At 33.5% G+C, this 14,592-nt stretch overlaps 1 protein-coding gene across 1 annotated transcript; it reads left to right on the top strand.

Annotated features, from left to right (window-relative positions):
* The first annotated feature begins 9,749 nt into the window (after positions 1 to 9,749).
* LOC134372444 (vomeronasal type-1 receptor 1-like) lies at positions 9,750 to 10,709 on the top strand. The gene has a single exon (XM_063089944.1). The coding sequence runs from the start codon at positions 9,750 to 9,752 to the stop codon at positions 10,707 to 10,709; it is 960 nt and encodes a 319-aa protein (XP_062946014.1).
* Positions 10,710 to 14,592: the final 3,883 nt, after the last annotated feature.

Genomic DNA, 14,592 nt, shown 5'->3' with positions numbered 1-14,592 from the left:
TCTTTCTATGCCTGGTTTATTTCATTTAACATAATTTTCTTCAAGTTCTTCCATGTTGTTGCAAATGGCAGAATTTCATTCTTTTATATGGCAGAGTAATATTCCATTATGTATATATATATGCCACATTTTCCTTATCAGTTGTCTAGTGATGGACATTTAGGATGGTTCCAAATTATTGTAATAGAGCTACTGTAAACAGAGCTGCCATAAACATGGGAGTGCAGGTATCCCTTCAACATGATTCCAACCTAAACACTGGCATTTTATTTCTGACAAACTTGCCAAAGTAATTCAAGGAAAAAAGGAATATATTTTCAATATATTGTTCTTAAAAAAATGGCATGTTTATACAACAAAATGAAATAGAAAAAGAATCTCAACCTTTTCCTGAAATCATTTACAAATGAATTTGAAATGAATCATAAACCTTAATATCAGGGATTTTTTTTAAATGCATGTTCTAGAAAATATCACAGGGGGAATGATCTTTGTTCTTGGGTTAGGTAAAGATGTATTACAAAGGACACAAAAATTATATGCCAAAGAATAAAAAACTGATATGTCAAAGCCATCAAAATTAAAACTTTGCTGTTAAAAAGACAGAATTAGTATTTTAGTGAGGATTTTTGCATCTATATTCATCAAGGATATTGGCCTGTCATGTTCTTTTTTGGTTATATCTTTACCTGGTTTTGGTATCAGGATGATGTTTGCTTCATAGAATGAGTTTGGGAGATTTGCATCCGTTTCAATCTTTTGGAATAGTTTGTAAAGAATTGGTATCAATTCCTCTTTGAATGTTTGGTAAAATTCTGCTGTGAATCCATCTGGTCCTGGGCTTTTCTTTGTTGGGAGCCTTCTGATAACAGCTTCAATCTCCTTTATTGTTATTGGTCTGTTCAAATTTTCTACGTCTTCACGGTTCAGTTTTGGGAGCTTGTGTGTGTCCAGAAATTTATCCATTTCCTCCAGATTTTCAAATTTGTTGGCGTATAGTTGTTTATAGTAGTCTCGAATGATTCCTTGTATTTCAGATGAATCAGTTGTAATATCGCCTTTTTCATTTCTAATTTTTGTTATTTGAGTCTTCTCTCTTCTTTTTTTTGTTAGCCATGCTAATGGTTTGTCAATTTTATTTATCTTTTCAAAAAACCAACTTTTTGATTCGTTGATCTTTTGAATTGTTTTTTGGTTTTCAATTTCATTCAGTTCTGCTCTGATCTTAATAGGCATTTCTCTAAGGAAGATATCCAAATGGCCAACAGACATATGAAAAAATGCTCAACATCACTCAGCATCCGGGAAATGCAAATCAAAACCACATTGAGATACCATCTAACCCCAGTTAGGATGGCTAAAATCCAAAAGACTATGAACGATAAATGCTGGCGAGGCTGCGGAGAAAAAGGAACTCTCATACATTGTTGGTGGGACTGCAAAATGGTGCAGCCTCTATGGAAAATGGTATGGAGGTTCCTTAAACAATTGCAAATAGATCTACCATACGACCCAGCCATCCCACTGTTGGGAATATACCCAGAGGAATGGAAATCATCAAGTCGAAGGTATACCTGTTCCCCAATGTTCATCGTAGCACTCTTTACAATAGCCAAGAGTTGGAACCAGCCCAAATGCCCATCATCAGATGAGTGGATACGGAAAATGTGGTACATCTACACAATGGAATACTACTCAGCTATAAAAACGAATGAAATACTGCCATTTGCAACAACATGGATGGACCTTGAGAGAATTATATTAAGTGAAACAAGTCAGGCACAGAAAGAGAAATACCACATGTTCTCACTTATTGGAGGGAGCTAAAAATTAATATATAAATTCACACACACACATACACACACACTCACACAAACTGGGGGGGGGGGGGAGAAGATATAACAACCACAATTATTTGAAGTTGATACAACAAACAAACAGAAAGGACATTGTTGGGGGGGAGGGGGGGAGGGAGAAGGGAGGGAGGTTTTGGTGATGGGGAGCATTAATTAGCTACAATGTATATCGACAAAATAAAATTAAAAAAAAAAAAAAGACAGAATTAAGAAAGTAAAACACAGGCCAGAGTTTGTAATAAAAATAAATGACTGGTATTTAGTACATAGCACATAAAACAATATTTTATTGCATGTAGATTATACCGTATTAAATGTGTTTATAGACATAAATGATAGAGTCCACAGATAAACGAATTAATTAATAAACAAATTAATTAATAAACAAAGCAAGGAGAAGGAAAATGCATACTTTGCTGTAGAATGCCAAGTAAAGTGGATACAGGATTAATGGAGTTAGAAAATCACCAGCAGGTGCTAGATCCAGTTTAGTGAAAGACTGAGAAGAGACAAGACTTTTTCATACTTTCAAAGACTCTGCGCTCTAACACTTTTAATTATGTGAAAAATTGTAAATTTTGTGTAAAGACACCAGATGAAATCACCATAACAATGTGAACAAAGTTATCACCACCAGTCTTGGAAAACAGACATCGTGTGCTACCTGATGTGATGCATGGAGATGGACACAGTGTCACTTTCTGTGGTATTGTCCCCAGGAAATTACACTACACACCAACTAGGGGAAATTTTAAGAATAAAAGAAACTGGCTTGTATTTTTTAAAAGTATCAAGAAAAAGTACTCAAAGGAAGAGTGGGAAATGGTTTTTAATAAATGGAAACTAAAGACAAGTGAGAAATAAATGTAATTCTTGAGCTGGACTTGGTTCTAGACTGGAAAAGTTAGCTGTAAAGAACATTAATGAACCATTGAAAGAAATTGGAACTGGTCTGCGAATGACATTATATTATTTCATCAATATTAAATTTCCCACTTTTGATCATTGTAGTCAGGTTATACAATAGAATGTTTATTGAATGAAAAAATAACGCACTTATGTATTCATTGGTCAGGTAATACAGTTCGCCCAACCTACTCTTAAAGTTTTCAAAAAATTATGTATATTTGTTTCAGAGAGAAACAGAGAGCCACAGAGAGAGGGAGGGAGGGAGGGAGGGGGAGAGAGAGAGAGAGAGAGAGAGATTAAATGAAGGACAGAAGGGCTCTTCCTTAATCTTATACAGATAACATCTATAATATCATGCTGCAAATTCTAAACCTCATTATCCATTATTAAGATATACCTGTGAGTTCTCTCTGTAATTGTTTGAGGAACCTCCAAACCATTTTCCATAAGGCTGCACCGTTTTGCAGTCCCACCAACAGTGTAGAAGGGTTCCTTTTTCTCTGCAACCTCGGCAGCATTTATCATTCACAGTCTCTCTTTTGGATATTAGCCATCCTAACCAGGGTGAGATGGTATCTCAGTGTGGTTTTGATTTGCATTTCCCAAATGCTGAGCGATGTTGAGCATTTTTTCACGTGTCTGTTGGCCATTCATATATCTTCCTTTGAGAAATGTGTATTCAGCCTCTTTGCCCATTTTTAAATTGGGTTACATGTTTTTTTGCTGTAAAGGTGAGTTACTCGTATATTCTGCACATTAATCCTTTGTCAGATGTATATTTTGCAAATATTTTCTCCCACTCTCTTGGTTGTCTTTTAACTCTGTTAATTGTTTCTTTGCTGTGCACAATCTTTTTAGTTTGATATAATCCCATTTGTTTATTTTTCCTTTGGTTGCCCATATAACCCAGCTATTCCACTGCTGGGAATATACCCAGAGGAAAGGAAATCATCATGTCAAAGGTATACCTGTACTCCAATGTTCATTGCAGCACTCTTTACAATAGCCAAGAGTTGGAACCAGCCCAAATATCCATCATCAGATGAGTGGATATGGAAAATGTGGCACATCTACACAATGGAATTCTACTCTGCTATAAAAAAGAATGAAATACTGCCATTCAGAGCAACATGGATGGACTTGGAAAAAATTATATTAAGTGAAATAAGTCAGGCACAGAAAGAGAGATACCACGTTCTCACTTATTTGTGGGAACTAAAAATAAATATATAAATACACAAACATATGGGGGGCGGGCAAGAAGACACAACAATTACAATTCCTTGAATTTGTTAAGACAAGTGAACAGATATGATGTTGATGGGGGGAGGGGGCAGAGGGAGGGCAGAGGGAGGAATTGGTAAAGGGACATGAAAATCAACTACAATGTATATTGATAAAAATTTTAGAAAGATATACCTGTGAGATTTTTAAAAAGATGGCTGCTCTTTGTACTCTTACTAAGAATTATATTGGAGGTTGTATTTAATGCAGTAAGGCAAGATAATGAATATAGAATAATTGGAAATGAAGAAATAAAGCTGCCCTTCTGCACCATCTCAAATATTTTCTCAAATATCATCTTTGCTATAGTCCAAACATGGACACCCAATTTACTGTTTCATCCCATCTCAAACCCCTGAACTTTTTATCATCTGTACTCTGCTCTTATCTTATTTCCATAGGACCCACCACCTTTTATGACACTATGCAACTTAATAGATGCATTGATTATTGACTTTTTTCATCGACTACAGTGACAGTATATGAGGGCAATTTTTTTTATGTTTTGTATACTGATATTTTCATATGCTTAGAAAAATGCCTGAGACATATAAACTACATAATAGATATGCGTGCAAATGTAACACAGATTTCTGTTCATTTGCAATATTCTGAATGCACTTTTTAACTCTCCTGGTTCTCTGCATTTTCCTTCTACTTTACTACCCACAGTGCTCAAAGAAATGAGAAAGGTTTCTATTTTGGAAACAAAGCCTTCAAACTAACTGAGAACTTGAAAAGACATTTCACTGGCTTATTTCTCTCAACTTATTAAATATGAGTCCTTTTTTTTTCATCCCATTGGAATTTTGATTGTTATTTTAAAATTAGTTTCTGTCCCATCTCTTTCTGCCTTATGTTGGGTATCTTTATTATTCACTGTTAATAACTTTCAGTGATTAGCACAATCTCAAATGTTTTTCAGAGATAATCTCTACTCCCCTTGGACACTGTCACTGCACTTACACGTGAAATGATAATCACTTCTCAGCAAGGAGATGAGATCATGGAATCTGAAATCTTTATTTCAGGTTTATATGTCCACATACTTGCACATATCCTGCCATGAGTTACTGTCCTGGAAGCAAATCTAAATTTGGTAAGTAGCTCTTGTTTTCAGATAAATTTCAGATTCTTAGAAAGTATTTATCAGAAAATCTAGAATTAACTATTCTTTTTTTAAACAGATGGCTTTCTGACCTTGCCTTGGAACAAAAAACCTTAGATATAGGCAATTGGCCTCCCACTCTCTGAGAGCAGGAAGCACTTAACTTGGCTTCTCCCTATGTCTCTACAGAATCACTATGATCAGGGGAAATTTGACCCATTATTGCCTGTGATTCACTGCATGTGTTTAGGGGCTGGAGTGATTGGTAATTTCAAAAATGTCAAGATTGTTAGGCTTCCTGGTATATGAAAAATTTAATAGACAGATAGATGATAGACAGACAGACACAAACATACAAACAGGAAAGACGTTTGCTGAGGGAAGTGGAGGCATGTCACCACTGTCGCCTACCTGTTTCAGTGCTGCCTGACATTTCCTTCCCTTTTCTCTTGGTTGTATCCTCTCTGAACTTCCCTCACTAAATACAGTGACCCACACAGCCTTCCCTCTAAAGAGTTCAGGACACAGGCTTGTGGCTATTTCTAAGATAAAGAAGGGGAGCTCCCAATCTGAATACACACCTGGTGTCTGTGTGACAGACATTGGTGTGTGTATGTGCATACTGTTGGGTTTTTTGTTTGTTTTGCTTTTGGCTGGGGGCATGTTGTGTTAAATGGAGTCTTGAATAATGTGTTTCCAAATTTTCATCATGAGTGGAAAGTTATTAAACACATCCTTCGTTTAGACTAATGAAAGACTCATATATTCCCCTTTTCTGTGGGTTCGCAGAATAAAGGAATAATCATGGTCATTTGCAGTTTCAAAATGCACATTACCCTGACATCTACCCAGAATTTAATGGTTTAAAAGGCCTTAAGAGTCTCATTCTCATACTAACCAGGCACTGTAAACCTTCCAAAGATCTCGGTTGCCCTTCTAGGTTGATCATTCCTGTATCTATTATCATTTCTCTATTTATATATTGTCTTCATCATCATCATTATGTATCTATCTATTATCTGTCTTTACTTTTGTGTCTTTTATCTTGAATAAATTAAAAATTCTAAATATTTAGCAAATTATCAGAAATTTGATATTAAAAATTATTATTTATATGTAGCTTTGAATACTGTTAAATACAAGTGTCTTTATCTTTCAGAGATACTGAAGCATTTAGGGATGCAGTAATTGTTGGGCATTAAGGATTTGTTTCAACAGAAAAAGTTGTTGAGAGGACTTGTTGTAACAGGAGAATTATACATGGAATAAGTTTTGCAGTGGATTTGTTCTACTGAAGCCAATTTTTTTATGAGTTCACATGGTTCATTACATTATTGTTTTTAATTTTGTAGATGTTTGATAAATTCCATGATAACATTACAAAGGTCTTTCTTTCAATTACCAGACATTGACAGTTTGTTATCTCCTACAATTTTATTCTTTTATTCTCTAAAATGCCATCATGTTATATTTTGTAATGCATAACCTGTCATTTTCAGAAAGTATTATATTGAAGTCTTACTGTCTTTCTCATCGTATTTCCCAGGCCAAGATAAACGATTTAAATGCATTCACTGCCAGGAGAGAGAAGTCAAAGGAGGGTAGCCAGCCATGCAGGCAGAGATGTAATTTGGAGAAGGTAAGAACCACTTAAGTGGCTAACCATTTTTTTACTTCTGTTACCAGGTCATCAAATCCAAATTATTGTCTAAAATAGTCTAATTTTTAGAATTACAAAGATTTTAGTTAAAACTATATGCAGGCAAGCAAAAGATATCTCATGGTTTAGAAGAGGTATCTGGTGTCTCATTTCCTGACCTCAGTAATGAATAAAAGGCAGTATATTAAAGAGTATATTACCTAATGTACAACATTTCCTTAAAAATTTTTAGTTATTTTTACAGACTTTTAGTTATTTTTTATTTTTCTTTTTGTATTACTAGGTTAAATCTTAGTTGTATTTTAAACTTGTTCAGAAATACAATGTGTTGGAGACCACCATTTTGGCTAACAAATTTCTGGCATAGTCAATCAAAAATACAAAATGTAATCGTGAATGTGTTTATGGGCATTTATGAAATCACAGTTTTAATATTCAGAGATAATACAGTGAAATACATGCTAAATACTCTAGAATTAAATTAATTTATATTAATAAGAGTTAAGAACTTACCCAAAGACAAGTTTTAAAAATCCATACTTTGTAGATATTCTCTGTAAGGGTAATACTATCTTTGAGAATATGAGAGGAAATGCCTTCTGAAAGGTCTGCTTAATTATACAAAATTAAACAAACATAAAAGAAATAATGGAAGAAAGTGAACTTAAAAGCAAATGTAAACAAATGCAGACAAGCCATAGTCTTTCTTGAGGAAGCCTCAATATAAAATATAATTCAATTAACTATGCATAGTTGTTTCTACACAATGTAACTTATAATGAAATGCTTTCATTTCCAAATACCTTCTGCTAATGAAAAGGGAAAAATAAAATAAAATCATATTTAGTGGGAGACATAGTGTTACCAAATTAAAAAATTTTTTTGCATGTAGTATGTATTAAAGAATCAGAAATTAAAATTAAAGGTATTTTATAGATAGTCTAGAAAGAATAATGCCAAGTGTTTGATAGTGTGTGTGTTGAGGGCAGTGAAGACAGAAAAATAGAGAGTGGGAGGGAGAGGGAGAGAGGAAAAAAGGGAGAGGAAACTAGTTACATGTATAAGTACACAAAATATTAGAAGTTTATGTACAAGTGAAATGAATTTAAAAGTAAATATAAATTTATATTTAAATACACTTACATGCTGGTATACACACTTAAAATTAAAAGCTAGCTGATAAATCATATAAAAGCATATAATTTTAAAACATGAATTGTGACAACTAAGTAGTAAGCAATGGAGAAAAAAACAGGCAGTCAATGTTTCAAGCATATCAACAGTCGCAGATCTCAAATGCTATGTAACGATGCTTTAGAGAATAAAAGAATGAAGTCGTAGGAGAGAACAAACTGTCAACATTCGGTAATTATTAAAATAAAGACCGTTTTAATGTTATGAAATTTGCCAAATATCTACAAAACTGAAAAAGATAATGAACATCACACAGTTCTGTGATTAGCCCATCACACAGCTTCAGGGTAACAAATCCATAGCAAAACTCATTTTGTGTATAAATCCTCCCCAGCTTCTCTTCCTACTTTTGTTGAAGCGAATCGCAGAAGCCACATCACTGCATCCCTAAATACATCAGTAAGCATCTCTGAAAGACAAAGACACTTTTACTTAACTTTGCAGTATAATTGTCAAAGGTAAGTATAAACAGTAATTTCTATCATCATATTTCTGAAAGTTTATTAAATATTAAAGATTTTTTGAATTGACATCCAAATAATTTCTCTTCCATTGAATCCCATTGATAGATTTTCTGATACTTTTACGTATCCTATAGATGCCCTCCCTCTTCTATCTTAAAATATTCTGTTTCATAAAATTTATTGTATGTCTTGTAAAATAAGACATATTTTATTTTGGCTTACTCTCTCCCCATGGCCTGTTTTACACAATCGAGGATGCTCTGTGTTCCTGTAAATCTCTATGTGAAATCTGATTCAGATGTGTATATTGGATAGAATTATGAGGGTACTTCAAAAAGTTCATGGAAAAGCAAAATTGAAAGATAATATGAATCTTTTCATGAATTGTTGGAAGTATTCTTGCATTTATACGACCATGTGTACATTTCTGCATCATATTGAAAGAAAATTTTTTTCTTGTCCCACAAGTATTTTAACTTTCCTGTCATCCTTACAAAAATAAAGTCAACTGTACATGATTTCACACTTTTTTCTTTACCAAACAGTATTTCCTGGACCTACCAAGAACTGCTTCATCAAGTCCACAGCTGCTGAGGGCCTCTTCCTGAGGCTGTACCTTGATTAATTCAGTCTATCATCCACTGATTTACATTGGATTAGTCCCAGTCTTTGTTATTACATATAACTCTGACAAAAAAGCTTTGTATTTATGAAAGACCTGCTCTTAATGTTCATATTGAGTTAAAATAATGTCTAATGTTTGGAGACAAGTTTTCTGGACATAATGATAGTGATCCAATTTTCTTTTTTTGGTCTCTAGATTCCTCTGATTCAGATAAGATCAGCCTCCTACATACCTTCTGTGTTAGTTTGCTAGGGCTTCCATAACAAATACCATAGACTGGGGGCTTTAAACAACAGGAATTAATTTTCTTACAATTCTGGAGGTTAGAAGTCAGAGATCAAGGTATAGCCAGACTTGATTTCTTCTGAGGACTCTCTCCTTGGCTTGTAGATGGCCATCTTCTCCCTGTGTCTTCACAAGGTCCTCCCTCTGTATCTGTGTCCCAATCCACTCTTCCTGTAAAAAAAAAAAAGAAAAATACCTGTCATATTGGATTAAGGTCCACCGTAATGACCTAATTTTAACTTAATTATCTCTTTAAAGACCCTATCTCTAAATATTGTCACATTCTGAGGTGCTGGGAAGTAGGATTTCAACGTATCAATTTGGGGAGCACAAGCCAGCTGATAACACCCTTTATATTGATTAAATGGTTTCTACTAATACAACTATAAGTTTGGGTCTTGTTTTCCTCATTCAGACTGGGTCTGGGATCCTTGGAAATTCTTTACTACTTTGTCTTTTTATCTTTTCCTTGCTCACTGGGAACACATTGAGACCCATAGATTTGATTCTCAATCAGCTGGTCATAGCCAACAACTTGGTCCTTTTCTCTAAAGGGATCCCTCAGACAATGGCAGCTTTTGGATTGAAATCTTTCCTGGGTGATACTGGATGTAAGTGTGTCTTCTATTTTCACAGAGTCTCCAGAGGGGTTTCCCTCAGCACTACCTCTCTCCTCAGTGGTTTCCAGGTCATTAAACTTTGCCCCACTGTCTCTAGGTGGATGGAGCTCAGAATGAGATCTCCAAAGTGCATTAGTTTCTGTTGTTTCCTCTGCTGGATCCTGCATCTTGTGTTAAATACCTTTATCATGATAAATATTACTGGCCCAACAAACAGCAAAAACATGAGTATACAGAAAAATTTTGTATACTGTGTATCGTCTCATCCAGACAGATTAATAGTGCCACTACATGCAGCCATATTCTTCTCTATTGATGCAATGTGTTTGGGATTTGTGATCTTGGCTAGTGGCTCCATGGTCCTGTTACTGCATAGGCACAGGAAGAGAGTTCAATACATTCACAGCAGAAGACTTTCCCCAAGAACATCCCATGAGGTTAGAGCCACATGTACCATCCTGGTCCTGGTGAGTTCCTTTGTCTTATTTTATTCTCTCTCTTCCATTTTGACTCTTTCTTTTTCCCTGACTATAAATCCAAGCCAGTGGCTAGTGCACACTGGTGTTCTGGTGGCTTCGTGTTTCCCAACATTTAGCCCCTTTGTGCTTATCACCAGTGACACACGTGTCTCTCAGTTGTGCTTTGCTTGTTGGGCAAAGAAAGCCATGTTTAATAATCTAGTTAAATGTCTACTTGTCTTCTAACCTCTTCTGTGGAATGGTTATCCATCATTAAAAATAAAAATTTCCTATAAAACTTAGGTGCTTAAAATCAGAATCAAAATCAAACTTTGTTATTCATACTGAGTAAGAGCAATCACATGTCTGCCTTTCTACAGCTCAGAGTGGAACAATAAATGAAACCATCATACAAGTAGACAAAGTTAATCAGTGTCACTGTGCTATGCAATTCAATAAAGAAATTCGGGACATATTTGAGATAACATAAAGCAGAGGAATGTTAATTTGTGGGGAAGGAATTGGGTTCCACTGTGTATTTGTTTTCTTCTTTCTGTGCTGTTACTTAAAATAAATAAGTATAAATATATACTATGTATATTTATATTTGTTATATATTTATATATATAACAAATATAATTAAGTATATATTTATATTTATTTAAAGTATATATTTATTTAAAGTATATATTATTTATATTATATTTATATTATATATAAAGTATAAAGTATATTTTAAAATATTTATATTTTTATATTTTGTATATTTATATTTTATATATTTATATATATAAATATAAATAATATATATATATTTATATATATTTATATATATAAATATAAATTATATATATAAATATAAATATAATATAAATATATATATAAATATAATATAAATATAAATATATATATATATTTATATATAATTTATTATATTGTATATATTTATATTTATATTGTATATTTATATTTTAAAAAAGTATATTTATATTTATATTATATATAAAGTATATTTATATTATTTAAAGTATATATTTATATTATATATATATATATCCCTAGTGGAGTCTAGCTCTTCTGGGCAGATGAAAAATTACCTGAATTAACTCCTTGATAGAAAAGCACATACAGCCCCCAAAGTACTTTAGAAATTCAATGCTTTAGGGGTATTGATAATGAGGCAGGAGGAGAATCAGTAAGCTGGTTCTGTCAGACGCTGTAGAAGAGGTTAAGGATTTGTAACTGCATCCTAAGAATAATGACATGCCAGTAACTGAGTTCAGTCAGGTGGGCGACATTATCTCCTGTGCTTATTATAAATAATTTGGATAGTTAGTTGAAGTAGATTAAATTATTTTATAAAAACTTATGTTTCCTGAACATTTAAATTGTAGGTCAAATGTTTTAATACTAATTACAATTTAATGATGGTGTATTTTCATTTTCAATGGTCATTCAAATGGCTCCTGAGAGGCAGAGAGGAAAGAGTTCCCCACGCTGAGAACCTTTGCTCAAGTTATTTAAGGCTATTCACGTATTCTGGAAGGTTGACGTATAACATAATTTACATGAAAGAATCACTTATTTTATGCTAATGTTTTATAGTTCTTTCACATAAACTCTGGAATTGGATTCCATATCCTCATAACATATAAGTTCTATTTATTGCATGAAAAGTTTGAGTTTAATAATTTACTTAGGTTTAGGGTTCTTACACTTTCGTTGGGTTATCAGTTCTATTTTAATAAAAGAAGTTACATATTTTTAAAATATCTTTGGTGCTCATGTTAATAGAATAGTTTGTAAAGAGGGAAATCTTATTTCCGTTACCTCAATTATCCCAAGATTTTCAAGGACAATAAACTTTTCTCTAAGTATAAGGGCAAGCCCAAGTCAGGTGAACGAAACGATCAGCTCTTCTTATTATAAATAATTTAGTAAATATTCAATTAAAATGCATAATTTATTAATAAATATACCATTTCCCAACTTTTAAGTTTAAAAAATTAACAGCTAATGGTTCTTCAAATGATTTATTCTTATCTTGTATTCTCATTTTATATCAACATTTATTAACTAAATTAACTTATTTGCCTTTGTCACTTAAATGCAAACTTATAAATGTCTTTAATTCTTTTCTCCATTTCTTTCTCATTTATCCAACTATTATCCTTTTTTTACTTTAAGAATGTTACCGTCATTTTGTAATTTTCAGGAGAGATCAAGTATTTTATAGAAGCCTTTTGTAATTTATCTACATAACCCCTTGAATTGCGTTTTATTTCCAGAGAATGTAAAACTATATTTATTGCACCAAATTTATATCTCTCCACACCCCTGGCTTCATACCCCGACTTTTTCAGTTATTTTACCACATCTGGAACTCCCATGTGTGGGCTCTACTACAATCCCATCCTCAGTGTCCTCATTTCTTCTAGATAAAGGTGAGATTCCATGTTTCTTCATTACAAAGAATCTCTTGGAAAGAGACCCCACAGTTTTTCTCTCTCACTTTTTTTTTAAGTGTGGCTGATCATATCTTGAACATGTTGAATATAAATTCTCTGCCTCTTTTACTACCGTGACAGATCACTTGAATAATTATGTAAGGAAACAGGCACCAGGCTTCCTGGCCTTAAATTAAATTTGTGGATATCAGGTAGTGTCTTAATAGTGCTTAGCAAACCTGTTAAGTTTTTCCTAATATGGCTATGTCAAATATTCCAACAATCCTTTCCAATCTACTCCTCTCTCCATTCCCTCTTTATATTTTATGCTTCTCTTCTGTTCTGGTGATGTCAGGATCTCATAATTCTTTGAGGACATAAAAGCAGAAAGATGGAATATCCCTTTGTTGTCTCACCACCAAATTGACAACTTTTAACTTCACCTGTTCTGCCTTTCCTATTATCCCAGAAAAGTGTCCCTGCTCTGATCATGCATCCTGTCCCATCTTGAATTCTCAAGGACTGTATGACTAAGCTATTACCTTCTCACTACTGTGTTAACCATTTTTCCTATGTTCTGCTTATTTACAGCAACATTCAAACATGGTTGTGTCACCTTTAAGAAAATATTCTGCTGGATCATACCCAAATCAGGCAAATGCTTAGTGGTAGCCAATCAAGTAATTTCTTCACTTGGTGTGTTCAGCCTTTAAAAAGCCTGTGCTGTTCACTCTGCTAAAGAGGAACTCTCTGAACTTCTGGTTCTGAGTGCAGCCTGCTTCATGAATCATTCTTTGCTCAAATAAACTCTTAAATTTGTTTTGTCTAAAGTTTTTCTTTCAACATTCCCTTTCCTCTTAGACTATTGACCATTATCTTATTGAGTGACAAAAACATATTGAATTAAGATTAGTATGTGTGTTCGTTTTATATGTTAAAAATAAATGTCAAATTAAAAAAAAATTCCATTGATTTTACAACCTTCCTTCATCTGGTGTGACATTTCCACCGTTTCTCATCACAACAAAAATTCTTTTAGACCATGTGGACATTCCTTGGCTTCTCCTTCACTGCCCATACTAGTAGGTAAGTTTGCACTCTTTATTAAAAATGTGATTTAGATTACCACTGACTTCACATTACCTAATTTGTTGTCACATCAATTGAAATCTTAGATTTCAGCACAATTAATGACTCTTTATAAGCTTGACACCATATAATGAATTGAATGTCCTTCTTAGAGGTAAATTCAGACTCCTCTTGTTCTATAAAACCTTATTATAAACTTTTTTCTGCCTTTAAAAATACATTTTTATTTGCTTAATCATTGAACAGACAGAATTGAGAAAATACTTTGTGCCAGTTCTGGAGATTCCATAGTGAACAAACAAACCTAGTTATTGCCTTTTTAGTGATTACTAAAAACATAAACACACAATGCATGCTATGATGTATGTTGTATGAAGGAAAAATATCCGTATGATTTCTTGGCTCACTGTAAGATGTCTGTGACTCCAAAAACACTTGGCTCACTTATCCCTTTAAAAGGCTTTTTTATCTTTCATCTTGGAGTTCCCCACCCACTCTGAAAATGTCTTGTTCTACACTATCCTTTATCATCTTATTCTTTGCTGTGCTTATACTGCACCTCCATGGTTCCTTAGTCTACTCTCTGGACCTAT

This window comes from Cynocephalus volans, chromosome 3, assembly GCF_027409185.1.
Source record: "Cynocephalus volans isolate mCynVol1 chromosome 3, mCynVol1.pri, whole genome shotgun sequence".
NCBI classification, from domain to species: Eukaryota; Metazoa; Chordata; class Mammalia; order Dermoptera; family Cynocephalidae; genus Cynocephalus; species Cynocephalus volans.
Note: the sequence above shows the minus strand (reverse complement) of the source record. Positions and strands in the feature narration are given on the sequence as shown.